The 17,437-nt window shown below is 41.5% G+C and overlaps 1 protein-coding gene across 4 annotated transcripts in view; it reads right to left on the reverse strand.

Annotated features, from left to right (window-relative positions):
- The window catches only part of slc35f3b (solute carrier family 35 member F3b), a 174,553-nt gene that overhangs the window by 17,141 nt on the left and 139,975 nt on the right, over window positions 1-17,437 (reverse strand). For all 4 annotated transcript variants that reach the window (XM_041788759.1, XM_041788760.1, XM_041788757.1 and 1 more), the window contains one exon: window positions 7,221-7,440. In XM_041788759.1, the coding sequence (XP_041644693.1) occupies window positions 7,221-7,440 (220 nt within the window). The remainder of the gene's footprint in view (window positions 1-7,220; window positions 7,441-17,437) is intronic.

Here is a 17,437-nt window from a genome sequence, read left to right on the forward strand (position 1 = left end):
ATATGGCACTTGTGTGAATCTGCCTAGATCAGGCCGTCCTCACACTCTGAGCTACCTTGCAAGAAGGAGACAAGCAAAAGAGACCACCAAGACACCTATGACTACTCTGAAGGAGTTACAAGCTTCAGCAGCTGAGATGGAAGAAACTCTGCATACAACAACTGCTGCCCGGGTTCTTCACTGGTCAAAGCTTTGAAAGAAAGTGGCAAGAGAAAGACACTGTTGAGGAAAACTTATTAAATCTGGACTAGAGTTCACCAAAAGGCATGTGGGAGACTCCATGGTCAAGTGGAAGGAAGTTCTTTGGTCTAATGAGACCAAAATGGAGCTTTTTGACTAGTTCTAAAGGACTCTATGTTTGTCAGAAACCAAACGCTGAACATCACCACAAAGCCACCATCACCACTGTGAAGCATGGTGGTGGCAGCATCATGCAGCGGGGATGCTTCTCACCAGCTGGCACTGGAAGGCTTGTAAAGGTAGAGGGTGAAATGAATGCTGCAAAACAGGAAAATACCAGAAGAGTCTGCAAGAGAACTAAAGCTTGGGAGGAGATTTATTTTCCAGCGAGACAATGACTCGAAGCAAACAGCAAAGGAATGGTTGAAAGACATTAAGGTGAATGTTCTGGAGTGGCTGTGTCAAAGCGCAGACCTCAATCCAATAGAGAATTTGTGGCTCAACTGCAAAGGGCTGTTCACGCCTGATCCCTGTGCAACCTGACAGAGCTAGAGCAGTTTTGCAAAGAAGAATGGAGTAAAATTGCAGTGTCCAGATGTGCAAGCCTGATTGAGACCTATCCACACAGACTCAGTGCTGTGATTGCAGCCAAATGTGCATCTACTAAATATTGACTTGAAAGTGGTGAGTATTTATGCAATCACTTATTTTACATTACATATTTTAATTCATAGACAGTAAACAGAGGTGTTTTTTTACTCTTTTTTTGTCCAACAACCCAAATCATATTGACCAAAGCTTATTCATTACTTCAATGAAAGGGTAAAACATCCAAGGGGTTGAATGCTTTTTATAGGCACTGTAAATATACACATACTTATAGTCTATAGTCCAAAACAGGCAGTACTGAGCATTGAGCAGTCTTTTTTCTGTTTCTTGTCATTAAGGAAGACTTATTGCTATTATTACACCTCAGTTCAGGTTTTTCCTATTCAAAGTAAGATGTGTCACTGAAAAGAGAAATCTTCGTATAGTAAGATACCCAAACACTTAAACTGCTGAACATGTTATCACTGTTTGAGAAAGCCATGTGTTTGTTTTTGTGTTGTTCAGGATTAGTTTAAGACTAATCTGTTTTTGCTGAATCCGTATAGAAACATATTTTCTTTTCGGTCCAATACTTCTAAAGTGGCTACACATTTTGCCTGAAACAACATCCACAGGATTACATAGCTGAGCTTTCTTGGCAGTGCTTCAGCCAACCTTTTTTTAACAAGGGCAGAGCTGATGCCATCTACTGTAGGTAATAAACTCAGTGTTTATAGGTACCTCAAACAACCCCTCTTCAAAACAAAGAGAACTTTCCCCTTCGTGCATCTGCAGCACGCTTCTGCTGTATGTTCAAGCACACATGGACCTACTGTAGCTGTGTTGGTCTGATGAATAGGGACAGGGCAGGGTCCAGCAGAGTGGATTAGCGCTGCATTAAGGAGATGTCAGGAAGATAAATGTGCTGCGTGTTTTTGCTCGGACAAAGCCCCCGGACACCTTCAGCGAAATGGCTCTTTTTGCACCTCAGGCGAGCCGTCAGTCACAGAAGCACCTTTCATTCTGCAAAGGGCTGTTTGCTTACAAGGTCAGCGACCCGGCATGTGTCGGTGTTTGGGTTTCTGGAGATGGTTCAGCACAATGACGGAGAGAGGATCATGACACCTGCATGTGGGGTAGCTTATGTGATTACGGTCTTATTACTGCAGTATGTCGATGTGGATTAGGTTGTATCTAACTCCCTTTATGGCTGATAAATCCAGCCACAAATCCCACATAAAGCAACACTCGTCTGTTTATTTTAAAAGCATCCAACCTGTTCTGACGCTGCTGTTGCTGCCAAACTGAGCCTCCAGAACAGCCATAATATTATGCACACAATATCCCCAAAGCATTGCTGTTTCACAAGAATGATTTAGCATTCTCATCCCCATCCCTCTCTCCTCTCCTATACTTTCATGACATACTCGTCCAAGATCCCTGCATTGCTGCAGACATCCAAACACTGCAATCCCCACCACTAAGAGAGAGAGAGAAACTGGTGGTGGAAGAGAGAAGTAGAGAGCAGAAACATTACAGTATTTGTCTTTTACTGAGGCCTTTCATAGCAGATAATGGAGGTTGAGAGTCGGGGCATGCACGAGGGACTAGATGGGCTGGTTGGGAGTGTGTGACGGAAACAAAAAAGAGGGAAATTCATTTTATGGAGTGCAGGACGGCTGCAGATATGAAGGCATCTGAAAAGAGCAGCAGGAGGAGATACCTCAATTCACAGAGCTTAAACCCCATCTCACTCCTCTTGTCACTTTTCTCTCCTCATGCAGAAAGAATCAGCAGCAAACATGCAAACAGACACACACAAACTGACACGCAGCAGGGGGGTTCAGTTGAATGACACACTCATCGCTGGCGGGAAATCACGCCGTCACACAGGTAAATCCACTCCAACGCGCTGTGTGGGGTTCACACATTCAGTTGGAAATTCAGTCAGAGCAACAGAATGCGTATAATCTGCATTCCTTCGGGAGGTTTATACTTAGAATCCTTTCCCCTCATGTGTGAATAGAGAGGATTCACACACACTCCAGGACTGTATGAAACCTTCTGACCTCTACAATCGAACCACTGGTGCCCATTTATGCAGACTGTGTTGTCATTTCAGATCAGACCCTACCTGACACAGCATGCAACACAGCTCCTGGTACAGGCTCTTGTTATATCACGCGTCAACTCATGCAATTAGACTCACAGGCCTCTCTGCATGCACATTTAGACCTCTGCAGATGATCTGCAGAATGCAACAGCACAACTGGTCTTCAACCAACCCAAGACACCACATGTCACTCCATCATTCATCTCTCTACACTGACTTCCAGTTGCAGGTCGCATCAATCAACAGGGCTTACAAAGCAGTGAGTAAAACTGCTAGTGTTTACCTGAAATCCCTCATCCAGGTCTACACTCTAGCTGCTACTCTCGGCCAGTGAAAGATGTCCAATACTTCCATCACATCTATAGTTCTTTGGGAGATTGTGGACAGGCCAGGGCAGGGGCGTAGCTAAGGATTTTGGGCCCCCAGAAAGAATATTACACTGGGCTCCCCTCAACCAGCTATCCAAGCAACAAAGTTTACATCATTTTTACAAATATATATGCATTTTAATGAATTTTTAAACCAAAATTTTCCCATTTATGAGCAATATTTTTACTAGGGTTGAATCATATTTACTTGCATTAATTTGCAGAGCTGAACTACACCATTTGGACATTTTTTAGGCAGGAGCAGCATCCCCCAGTATTTTATTCATCGAATTTGACACAAATTTCATTTGACCAATTCATTTAGTCCCTTTTGATTAAATAATGACACTAATTACTAAGAGAAAAATAAGTAAAAATGCACTTTTCATTGCAGGCTTCTCAAAGGCCCCTCCCTACTGTGAGCCCAGGTAATTAGTACCCTTTTTCTCCCCTGTGCTATGCCCATGGGCCAGGGGCACATAGTTTTGCTAGACAAGCCTGATAGTGTTTTTTTTTTTTTTTTTTTTTTTTTTTGCATGATATGTGACCTAAAAGAAGATCCTGGTCAGCAGACCCGAGGCTTTTACCGGGGATTGTCCACGTCGGAGATATATTCAGGCGTCTGCCCATGCAGGACTTTATAGACAGGATCTTAGATTAAAGTTGGAAGTTGATTGGGAGCCAATGTACAGAACATACTATGGGAGTGATGTGAGTTGTCCTGCTGGATCTAGTCTGCAATCTTTTTCTTCCGTGTCATGGTTTGGTCACACAACTTGAAAAGACAGGTATTCCTTAAACAGTCAAGTCAGGATATTGGTGAGCCACATCTCTACTCAGCATCCCTGAATAGGAGACAGTTACAACGAATAGCAACCCTCGTATTAGCTGCCTCTACCTTTGCAGTGACTGTAAGCTTCCTCCCTCTGGACCGAGATTTCAGACCAAAGGTGCAGCACAAAACAGCACAAAACAGCTCTGCTCTTGTTAGACATCATATATTTGTGATTCTTTATTGATTTTATTGGTTAATATTTCTCTCTCTGCTAATCCCAGACTGTTGGAGCCTGGAGCACATTCATCATTTTTATCACCAACCCCAGGGGCTGAGAGGAAAAAGTGGACTGCTTCCTCTCCTCCAAAGTGAGACGAAGAGAGACTTTATTAAAAGCCTAAAGTCAAGTGAAGGTTATCTGGTTATCTCCTGTAGCCCAGGGAGCTGTTACAGCAGCGCTGTGTTTCAGGTGTAGTGACATGTTGGAGAGTCGATATATGAGATGGTATTGACTTTACTTCACACAATGCAAATTGGAAAACAAGCACAGAAGCATGACGTAATCAAAAATATCCAAAATGATGAGTTTATTACTGGGACAGAAAGGAAAACACAGCTGCTTCATAAAACTCGAGATTTCTTTCATACTCTACATTTGCCAGTATTGTAAATGTGTTTTTTTTTTTGCTTTCTGGATGTTATCATACTAAGGTGAGGAAAGCAAGTTTATTTGTAAAGAACATTTCTGCAATAATACAATTCAAAGTGCCCTACACAAGTCATTGAAACATGTTGAGAAAGGGTTAAAGCATCTAGCAAGAGAGAAAAAAACCCTCTTTATTCAGGTTTGACATCTTTTCACTTCTTGAAAATAGACATGTTGGAGTGAAAGGTTGAGAAATGTTAAAGCTCTCAGACTGTAGTAAATCTGAGTTTATTTTTCTATATAAGCTGGATGAATTAAAAGAAATTTGATTGAAAATGTACCAGCAGTTTTCAGAACCTAAAAGCTACCTTTATTTCACAAGCAGACTTCAGAAGACAAGGACACAAGTGTCACAGAGTCTCATTATTAAAGTATTTGCATTAGCACGTTATGAAAATGAGTCATTCATTGCCTGTCGTGTTGGTAATTATATTCCTCATTACAGGTAGAAGTCAGCCTGAAGGATAAACTGCTTATTTTACGGCCTGTTGTTGACTCTTTAAAGCTGTCTCAGCGTTGATACTACGTATAATTATTCTATTAAACTCTGTTGGTCTGCTACGCTGTGGTTTTGACTTCAACTAACATGATAAAGAACATGATCTGAGAGCTCAGTGATTTCAAGTGTGGTACTGTGATGGATGCCACCTTTGCAATAATATGGTTTTTAAAATTTCATCCCTGCTGGATATTCCACAGTCAACTGTGAGTGATATTATTAGAAAGTGAAAGTGTTTAGGGACAACAACAACTCAGCCTAAAAGCATAAGGATGCATAAGATCACTAACCTGGCACGCCAGATGGATTTGTTTCACACATCCATCTGGGAAACCTCTAATATACAGCATTTGGGAAAGGGCACAGCCTTTGAAAAAGAACTCGGAGAGTGATTGGATGAACATTCTGTCTGACACATCTTAACGAGCCAATCAGAGCAACAAAACATATGATGTCACTGCTACCTAGCTACAACCCTACCAAAGGAGTAAACTCCATAGAGAACTGCACAACGCTGCGAACCATGGTGACTATAGACATGTCAGCACATGACTTTTGCATTTTTTTTAAAGAAAACAACTCACTGCTGTTCTTGGTTCTTTTTTTAATGAAGCATTCATGCTAAGCTCTTCTGCCATTATTGCACCGGTCTCTTGTTGCTGCTTGCTTACGTCACGACTCCGCCGCACCTGAAAGTACTGTCCCTCGACGCTGATTGGTCCTGTCACTTTCTAACCGGGCCCAAACAGTTCAGATGGGAGCTTTGCAAGATGGATTCGCCAGTGAGAAACATGGAAACGGCCGTATCCATCTGCTTTGCAAGGTTATAAGATCACAGAGAGAGGTCATTGACTGCTGAGGCACATGGTGCGTAGAAGTCACCAACGCTCTGCTGGTTCCAGATCAGAAAAGTTCTGAACATTCACTGGCATTAATGTAAACACAAAAACTGTGCACTGGAAGCTTTGTGAATGGGTTTCTATGGCCAAACTGCATGCAAGCCTCATGTCACCAAGTCCAATGTTATGCGTCGGATGGAGTGTTGTAAAGCACACCGACACTGGACTGTGGAGTTGAGGAAATGTGTTCTTTGGAGTGATGAATCACACTCCTCTATTTGGCAGTCAGATGGGTGAGTCTGGGTTTGGTGGATGCCAGGAGAACATTACCTGCCTGGCTGCATTGTGTCGACCATGAAGTTTGGTGTAGGAGGGATAATGATATGGGGCTGTTTATCAGGGTTTGGGCTAGGCTCCTTATCTCCAGTGAAGGCCAGTCTTAATCCTTCAGCATACCAAGACATTTTGGACAATGCTATGCTTCAAACTTTGTGGCAACAGTTTGGAAAAGACCCTTTTCTATTCCAACATGACTGTGCCCCAATGCACAAAGCGAGGACTTTAAAGACATGGTTGATAAGTTTGGTGTGGAAGAACTTGACTGGCCCGCACAGAGCCCTGACCTCAACCCTTCGAGCACCTTTGGGATGAACTGGAGCAGAGATCATGAGCCAGGCCTTCTCATTCAGCATCAGTGCCTGACTTCATAAATGCTCTACAGAATGAATGGGCACAAATTCCTGCAGAAACACTCCAAAATCTTGTAAAAAGCCTTCCAAGGTTTTCTTCACTGAGTGCTTATCATTTCAGTAGGGCACAATTATCTTGGTTTATTTTAAGGAAAATAAGAGCGGTCTTAGCCCTGTTAGCCCGTTTTTACTAGCTGTCCCAGGTGATTAATTGGAATTCTATATATTCCTTCTATGAAACCAACACAAATATGCAGATTAATAGTAGCTTGTTTTGTTGGTTATTATGTTTTTCATTACAGGTAACAGCCTCCACAGATTTGTTGCCTGAAGGGAAAGCTATTAATTTCCTATCCAGCCTCCTGCTATGGCCCGTTCTTGACTCTTCTTAAAAGCTGCAGCAGCATCATTTTCTGAGGAAAAAGGCAAACAGAGATATGGACACGCAGACGGATGAACTCACCCTGACCCCCATGAAGCGGTCTCTGAGTACAATCCAGGACAGCAGGAAGACGAAGGCCTTGTTACAACAGAAGAGCGCTGACACGTCTGTTGTGTTGATCTTCCTGAGGGCCTGCAGGTACAGGTAGTTGGTGAGGATCCACAGCAGGCCGAAGGGCGCCACCTTGGTGAAAAACACTTTGGGTGTCAGCCCGTCGTCCCCAAAAAACCGACAGCACTCCCTGTGTGGAGACAAATGCAAAGCACTGAGTTAGAATATTAAAAGATGAAGAAGAAGTAATTTAAAAAGCTGATGGATATCATTATGGTGTGGGAGTTTTTAATCAATATTTATGAATATAAATAGCTTCTCCTGAAATAATGATACCGCAGAGACCTGAGGTTTTAATCAGTGATCACTAATGAGTGTGTAGACTAATTCCCATTGTAACGGTCACATCTAAATGATTACTACATTGCAGCACATATGTAAGAAACTCCACTCTACTGGAGAGAGAAGTAAACATTTACAGAAAGAATTAGATCTGCCACAAGGTACTGAAGTTAGATAAACTTAGATTAATAAAGTTAGATACGTCTGAGCGGTTTTCAACCATGAAACTAAAGTATTGATCTCCTCCCTGGGCCTTTTTATGATCCGTCTTTGCTGACTTCTGCTCCACAGTGTGAGTTTCAATGAGGCTGGTGGTGAATCAGATTTAAACACACAGTATGTAAATTCTTGGGCTCTCAATCAAAATCATGTCCACCCACCTCCATCCACCTCCGCTTCTTACTTTTTGTTTTGAATTCAATAAAATCTGCAGTCCATAATGTGTATTTACTAAACAGAAAGCGACTGTATTAGTTTCATGGGATGACTTTCACATCATGAGGGGGAAAAGCTGCCAAAAATGTCCTTATCGATTCATAGTGCAAGCTACTCACAGAGCATTCTGGGACAGTGTGAGCCAGGAGGGCCATATTTAACCGCTTTTCTTCCTCATTTATCCAGGAGACAAAAACAGTAGTCCACCTTTTAGAAAATACAGTGTTAAAATTACATTTAACAGACACTTATATCCAAAACAACACACCTGACACACAGACAGGGGTTCATGGTGTTAAGGACTTGCCCAGGGGTCAACATTGTGCCCAGACCCTGACCAGGATCAAAACCCCCAATCTCCTGTCAGTATAAAGACACTTGTGTCTGAAAGATCCAGTCACTCATTAATGAGTATTCCTGGCTACCATTACACCATCTGTGTTTGCAGTCAAAGGTGCATCTTCTGAAAACTGACTTGAAGGGGGGTAAATTTTTTTGCAGTTTTATGCAGACGCCTGAGTCTCTGACGTGCACTTATTTTACCTTACATTTATATCTAATTGGCATTGCTTTGTAGAAACATATTTTCACTTTCACTTTAAATAGTGTTTTTGCAACTCTTTTTTTGTCCAAAAAGCCAAAATATGTTGACCATGATTGATAATATAATGATTTAAAATCAATAAAAAGGTAAAACATTCAAGGGGGGTGAATACTTCTCATCAGCAAAACATGGCACCTGCCACAAAAAAGGCATATCCTGTCATAACTGTAAAAATGAAACAAAATACATCAAATAAGACACACATAGAGAAAGCCTGAAGTTTAAATCCCTCTGTTTTCCTCCCCTCTCAGTGATCCTTGACAAACCCAGTGTTCACTTTCTGGAAATAAAGTTCCATATGCGTGTTTGCTGGAGGCTCAAACATTTGAATATTTCATGGAAACAGTTGGGACACACGCCCATAACTGTTTCAAGTTCTTATGCATGTGTTAAATCTCGTGATGACTCAGTAAAAAATGAGTCACAGGCTACATGAGCAGCTTTCTTATTCATGCTCTCTGCTGATGCCTGAAACTTTGAAGCTGCTGTGGATTGTGCTGATTTTGGTGCCCCCTGTGGAAAAAGCTTTACCTCTCATCTTTGCTGCGCTTGTTTTTTTTTTTTACATGTGTAAGTTGTGTTTTCTGAAAACAAAGGCATTCTATTTTTGGCAAATGTTTTACATGGAATTCACAATGAATTTTGATCAGAAACTTTAAAAAAGGGAGTTTCTTCTGTGCTGTTTATCACACCATCAGAAATACATACAGAAAATTTTGGTGAATTCTTCCAGCATTTACAGTCCTATGTGTGCATTTTAGGCATAGGGCACCAACAATTCACTGATGTGCCACAACCAGGGGATGGAAGAGGGGGTGGCCAGAGTCGAGCTCGACACATCACTCAGCAGCCGAGGTCAAGCCTGATAGCATTTTTTTTGTGTGGACCTTTTCACTCCTGACAGCATGCCCAGAGACTGTTGGCACTTTTCAGGACCTTGGGACATCCAGGGCACAACCAGAGCCTTGTTGCAACCCTACTACCTACCCAGAAAGTACCCTAGGCCAGGCCTATTCAATTAGCGGCCTGGGGGCCACATGCGGCCCAGAACAAACCCCCAAGTGGCCCAGCCTGTGGCCATGCCAAAGATGCAGAGGGCAACCTGTTTTGCAAGTTTCATAAATTCCACAGTATTTCAGACCATGAATGCAACACTCAGCGTAGCCTAGCAAGAGTATACCCACAATGCACTGTGTTGTTTTGAAGCGTGGCTATTTATTTTATTTTTATTCAAGTGAATAAAACATTTCTACTACCTCAGGTTCAAATACAGCTCTGTTGTTGTGTTTTTATGCACTTTTTGATGTGCTTTTGTCATGTTGCCAAATTTAAAAGGGAGACTATAAATAAAAAGTGCACATTTTTCATCAAATTAATCTGTATTGGTTCAAATTCGACATTACCAGCTGCTCACTGGGCGCCAAGAACATGTCTGGCCCAGCTACATCTCTTGATTTTAAAATATGGCTCAGTTGAATTTGTAATTAAACTGCCCTGCCCTAGCCATGCTTACTTGCCACATCCACTCCTTCCTCTGCTGTAGAGGTGTGGATTTTTTCCACAGATTAATTTCCCATGCCCCTGGTGATATCCAGAGCACTACCTGGGCTGTGCCAATCCTCTTTCCCACCCGATGGTGCCCTCAGGCAGGCTTACTCGCCACATCACCGCCTTACATTAGCCTCAACTTTTGGTCCAAACATGCCTAAAAGATCTGTACGCTGTGGGTAGAAGGGTAAAAAAGAGATCTGGAGTTGGAACGTTTCAATGTAAAGCAGTTTTTCCTCTCTTGGATGTCACTTGTGTGGACACTGATGTTGATGTTGCTAACTGGGATTTTTAATGCTTACACACAGTTGCTCCCCTGATGAACAGAGATGCTTGAAGGGACTTGGATCTTGGAAAGGGGATCGGGTTTGGGAGGGTGAGACATCTTTGTGATTGAAATGCCCATGGCATACAGCATGTAACTGCGTTTTTGCATTTTTATTTAGAAGATGTTTTTGAGAGTATAGCATGTGTTGGAAGAATTGTTTCTGAAAATAAGGGAGAAACTATTTTTCAAAAATACCCATTGATGTGTGGATTAGGTCTCAGTCTGCCTTGTTTGGAGACAAAACCAACATTTCAGTCAGGAACCATTTTATTGCAAAATGGATTTACAGTTTTACTTGGCAGAGAAGAATCTGCTAAAAAGATGCTCCCTGGGTTAATCAAGCAGCATGCTCTGACTGTCCAGGGAGCGCATAGCTAGAAACCCCCATGTGGATAGATACATTTATGACAGTGCACACCGATTACAATAAAATTAGTTCAAAAGCAATTTATCTATAGTAGAGTGAATCTCAATATGAGGGTGCAACAAGCTTTAAGCTATAAGGGAGGAGGCTGGGGTGGAGGAGGTGCAGCTTTGCCAGAAGCAGCAGCAAGGTGCATCAGCATTAATGCAACCAGCGATAAGTGAGAAGTACGTCATCTTTAAATTCACAGCTGTGTTGAGAGAAAGAGCTGTGATTGGCGGTGGGAGCTGGGAGGCGATAATTGGAATCAGCTGGCCATAAGCTGATCACTTTTGGGTATATGACACTTGTGTCCTGCATGAACTACTGAGCTTCATTTAAAGTGTGTTGATACTACAAGGGTCTGTGTCCATCACAAGGTTTTAATAGTTTTGGATATTTTATTAGTTGTTATTTTTATTTTGTTTTCACTTTCTGTGTCCAATTACAGTTTAGTTTAATAAGTGGAGGTCAGTAAAAATATAGTCAACTGTAAAGCTAATCTGAAAACTAATTTTATAAAGCAGAAAAATGCACATTTTATTTAGTGTTGCAGTGAAATATATCATCTTGTCTTACAATAGAATTAGCCTTTGTTTTGGTTATTTTAACAATGAGGATGGGTCAGTTGAACTAAAACATTTGGCCAGTAAAGTCTCAACCTGCACAAAAGTCAGGAATCCAGAAAAAATGCAAAGAAAGTGAGGGAACTTTCTAGCTAATAATAACTTGTTTGCATTTGTCTCAGCTCCAAAAAGAGGCCAGTATTAGTCAGAAGGCTTTTATTAATGCTACTAATCCAACACATGCATGAATATCGATAAATCACATCTTTGAAGGGCCTGTTCACTAGGCTGTTCAGGGACCCAGTCATTTCTATGGGCACACTTGCTCGGCAGATTCTGGAATTTTCCAAAAACACATTTTTAAACAGATTATTAATAGGCCAATATTCTCTAAATTAAGGTAAAATCCATACACTATGCTTGTCAAGAGCAAGGAAGAAATTGTATGTTTTAAAGGGGACATATTATCCAAAAATCACTTTTCAGGCTTTTCTAACAAAAATATGTCAAAAATCCCCTCAAGACCCCCCCCCCAGCAAATGTGTGCTGAAACAAGCCGTTCTCAGATTTTCCCTTCATGATGTCATGTGGGGAGTTAGCCCCGCCCCCAGGTTCCAATGGCCCTCCCTTTTCTTGGAAGAAAGTTCAACCCTCCTCCTATGATCCTCCGCTCAGCTAGCAGCTAAATAGGAGGATCAGGAGAGCCATTTCCTGAGAGGGGTGTGGTCAGGGGCGAAGTCAGACAGCTCAGTAGCACTTAAGCCACAGGCACAGAAACAGCTTATACTGAGCAGGGCTGAAACAGAGGGGTTTTTAGACATGCAAAAATCCAACCCTGGAGTGTTTATTCAGCAACAGACTTCACAGGCATGTTGTGGGGGCGTCTGAGTCCAATATAAACTTGCCTTAAAGGGGTAAATGTGATATGTGACCTTTAAAATATTAGAAATAGGATAAAAATGCTTTTCAAGAAAAGATGACACTGTGGCGTTATTGTCCTGACAGTCAATATTTCACACTCAGTGTAACAGGAGAAAGGAACCAAAGTGTGACATTATGTATCAGTATCAAAACACTTACAGACTTACAGATCCTGTCCTCTCCTGTTACACTGTTTTCAAATGCCTACTCCTAAATCCTGGATCCAAATACATCACTGCACTTCGGCTGCTGCTGTTTATGCTCTTTTTGAGTTACACAGTTTACCCTGAAACCATCCGGTCCTGTGGAAGCAGTGAAGCAGTGATAAATGCAGATTGGCAGGTAGAACGGTTATTGGAGAGTCTGCCGGATCCAGAGGAGCAGGCTTTGTTATAAAACAGCTGAGTGTGCACTAAAATCCCCACTCCAAAGAGTACTCTTTCATAAACACAAAGCTCATTCAGTTCCAGCTGCATTAAAATCCATCAACATTTCTTTACACACACTCAAGGCGACAACATCGAATCTAAACCACTGATGGCTTAAATATGACCACTCAGAAAGGACACATTTCTAGGAATCTGGATGGTTCTGAAGTTTACATTTACATTCCACCTCTAAGTACAGGTGACCCCAAACAGTGGCATATTTAAACATACAAATATATTTGCATATACCTGTGCATACATACATATAGATAAATCACAAAGGACCACCAAAAAATGCACCAAAATATACAAAGTATTATTCATTATCAAGCACACTGAAAAATTACCACTGCAGAATAAGTGCTCAAGATACACCTTTTTGCCAAAAGTATTCACTCACCCATCCAAATAATGGAAATCAGGTGTTCCAATCACTTTCATAGGTGTATGAAATCAAACACCTAGGCATGCACACTGTTTCTACAAAGTTTTTTTTTTTCAAAAGCTCTGCCCTTTCCCAAACACAGTCAGCGGAAGGTTTACCAGATGTATGTGTGAAATAATGTTGCAGTCACCAGTGCTGCGTAAACATGTTTAAATATGAGTCTGTTTCCACGTAGCCAGCATCACATGGCAGGTAGGCGGTGTGATGCTTTGTTAAAGATCCACAAAAACGTATGTGCATGAAAACACTATAAATAAGTCAAAAGGCACAGCTTTAATGCTCCCCTTATAGTGTTGGTGGCCTATCACCACACATACAGACCTGCCCAGAGAGACGCAGAGCCATTATGCAGTAATTTGGGGAAAAAACACCCCTTTCTATGCAAATAGGCCTTATTGCATTAACCATCTAATGATGAGGATGGTAATAGCATGGTATTGATCTAGAAAAGATTAGCCATCTGTCTTTGAGAGGGTCAGGGAAGTGAACTGCAGTTTTTATGATGCACAAACATTCCATAGATCAGGAAACATTTTCACCTCTTTATGATTTAAAAAATAATGATGAAAAATGATGTGCAAGTATGGGTGGTAAATATTACTTTTACATTGCTATTACTAAGTTATAACCAGGAGCTAAATCTGCCTTGGACTCTCAGCTGTGTTTTTTTTTAATCCGTTTGTTGCACCGTTATGCATGACAACAAATTGATTGTTTGTCTTAGGGTTTCCTTCATTCAGAGAGGAAACTTAATCAGGGCAGTGCTTAAGTAAACACACTGTCTGCTATTCTGACTATTTAACATGGATTATCAGAATCTGTGCGGGATGCAAACAGGATTATACAGATACATGCCTAGAATCCATAACGATAAAAACAATATTGAGATAACCAGTCTTGTTCCTAATTGTCTGCTTTGATTCTGCTGTTCAATAAAGTAGCACCATCTTCATCGTCTTCAAGTTTGTTTCATAACCAGCTCAACACTCCTCACAGGAGCTTAGAGCATCAATAACAAATAAATGTTTCAGGAACTGGTTTCGATTTATTTATGAGTGAATTGTACATCTTGTGCCCTTGGACATTTCCCAGTGGTCTGAGGGTCTATTTGGCCAAGCAGAGTGACTAGACCTCTCTCAGTGCACGCATCATCATATGCAAGTGCGACTCACGGCTATTCAAATGTGCTCAGCGAGTTGTTGTAGTGTTCAGGCTACGGCCAAAGTGTCCGTTGTAATGCACACAACAGTGGCCTGATGAAAATGATGATCGCAAGAAAAGGAAAAGTGGAATTGAGAGGGAGAGAATGAGTAACTGTTTGCCAGTTAAAGCAGTGGTTCTCAACATTGGGGTCAGGACCCCATTGGGGGTTGTGAGACACTGAGAGGGGGTCTCCAGATGCCTTAAAAAAAAAACAAATAGCATTTTTGACTTCCACTGCCGCCACTTACACCAATTTTAACCCGTTTTCATCACTTTTCCCCACCAATTTTAACACATTTTTGCAACTTAAAACCCATTTTTTTTCAATTTCAAACCCTTTCCACCACTTTTTTCTGCCTGTTTTTGCCACTTCTAAACCAAATCTTGCCACTCTCTGCCTATTGTTGGGTCTGTTGACCCATTATTGCCAGTATTAACCCCTTTTACCACTTTTTAAGCCACATTTTACAATTTGACTCCATTTTTGCCAGTTTCTGATAATTTCTGCCTCAGCTAACCCCTTTCTTATTGCCAATTTTCATCCCACATCACTAATTTTCCACCTATTTTTGCCACTTCAGTGCCATTTCAGCCACTTTTGAATCATGTTTTACCACTTAATATGCACATTTTTGCCACTCTAAACCATTTTTGTCCTTTTTTGGTTATTTTTTGCCACTTTTATCTAATTGTTGGCATTTCTAACCCCTTGCTGCTACTTTTATAATCCAATTTCACCACCTTTCCCACCTTTTTTTTGCCATTATTAACACATTTTAGCTATTTTTAACAAATCTTAATTCTGTTTTTAACAAAAGGATTGCTTTTAAGAGGGTTACTTACAACACAAATGAATTAAAATGTGTTTCTTTGACAAGAGTGGTTATTATTCAGGTTAAATATAAAATACCACAGCTTGACTTCATAATGGACCATGATTTTGCTGGCCCCCAGTTTGGCTTGGCCCCAGAAAGCTCTCCCATTTTTCCCCCCTACTGGGCAGCCTCGTCTGCACATGACTATTCTAGAATGTGCTTGGTCGGTTAAGCCATCTTCAGTGGGGGTCCCCGGCCTCTGGCACCTTTATTTTGGGGGTCGCCGGCTGAAAAGGTTGGGAACCCCTGAGTTAAAGGACCAGGAACCCAGCATGGTAAGTGAAGTAGCCGTGGTAAAGGCAATGTGATACAACCAGTCAGAAAGAGCATGAGCTATAGCTTTATCATATTACTGCTGGATCAGTGACAAAGATTAACAGCACCATCTGCAAGACAGCTTTAACACTGGAAGTTACTACAGTGATATATAGTAGGCAACTGGTCTCAACACTTCCCAGACGTTTACAGACTGTAGTTAAAAGAAGAGGGGATGCTACAAAATGGTAAACATGCCCCTGTCCCTACTTTTTTTTGTGTTGCTGCCATCAAATTCAAAATGAGCTTATGTTTTTCATGAAATGGTAAAATGTCTCAGTTTCAGCATCTGATCTGTTGTTTATGTTCTATTGTGAATCAAATATGGGTCAGTCCTGTGATTGCTGGGATAGACTGGCAGCAAGGTTTAGCCCTAGCGTGACCCCCAAATGGGGCCAGCAGTGTATATAACGGATGGATATTTGAAGCAGTCCTACAACAGTCCAGCCATTTTAATCTGAAAAAAAAGAAGGACCGCCTCCTCCTTTGAAGCCAAAACATGAAAATAGAGTAAGGTTTATTCTTTAGCTGCAGAGTCAGAAAAGTTAATAATATTACACTACAGTGAAAATACATCACCAGCGTCAAGTCTTCTCTATTATACTGGCTGCTGTTTGGCAAGGACAGGTGAGCAGCTGCTACAAGAGTCCACTCTCTGTTTCTCTGCATCGTCGGAAACTCATCAGGTGAATTCCGAATAAAGGAAAAAGAGGGGTTGGTATTCAGAGCACACAATGATCGGTAGCCCCGGATTCTGGTGTAAGCCCTCAGAAAGGAAGAATTACATCACAAAGGTGCTGCAGAGATACAAAGCTGAAATCTCCACCAGCGCTACACCTTCCACCTCATCACCCTCTTTGTCTCTGTGCACTATAGTAGCACAGCAGGTAGCAGAGATAAGACTTCAGCCTAAAGACCGTGATTAATGGTCTGTTTCAACTCTTAAAGCTCTTCTGACACACCTCAGATTACGTTGTCTCTGCTCGCTGCAGCAGAATAAGTAAACACGGCACGGGAACCTGATAGTTCAAATTAACTAAGTGTTGAGCTATTTTAGAAATCAAATATGAACAGAGAGTGGCTGCATAACAAATAACTCCAACTCACTCTCAGAGAGGATCAACAAAATGCGACTAGTGAGGGCGCTGCCTCTTAACTAAAGAAACACATTTCCTCAGGAAGAGTCTGGCTGTTGTAGGACGCTATCAAAAAATGTCAGACTATCTTATGCAGGAGTTTTTACATGCATACAATCTTTTACAAAGATATGCTCATTTGAATGTTAACTTCTAGTTTCTGTTTGTTCTGAGAAAACCAGGCTCAAAGTTTCAGGACTTTTCCTACCTTCAGGCAGGCCAGGTAATGGGGCTGAACAACAGGGCCACATTTACATAAAGTCCCCCTGAATCGGACTGGTGACATTCATCAAAATATTCTAATGCATGTCTCTTCTACTTGTCTTCGCTGCAGGATGCATCTTGAGGCTTGTTGATGAAGTTGATAACTAGAAACAGCTGTATTTAGGAGGGGTGGCGTTTGAGCCATGTGGTGTTTGTTATTGTCCATCTCAACTGGTGAAACTGGAAACAATGGCAGGCTGAGTGGCCAATTATCACCCAGCAGCCCCCCCCCCCCCCAATCATCCCGCAGGAACTCCAAAAACAGGGCATTTTGAAACACAAAATTAACACTTTTATCACGTTTGTGTTACTTTTTCATCGAATGAGTAGTTTAAATGTTGGACTTGCTTAAAATGAGAAAAAATGAAAAATGT

This window comes from Cheilinus undulatus, linkage group 6 (assembly GCF_018320785.1).
Source record: "Cheilinus undulatus linkage group 6, ASM1832078v1, whole genome shotgun sequence".
NCBI lineage: Eukaryota > Metazoa > Chordata > Actinopteri > Labriformes > Labridae > Cheilinus > Cheilinus undulatus.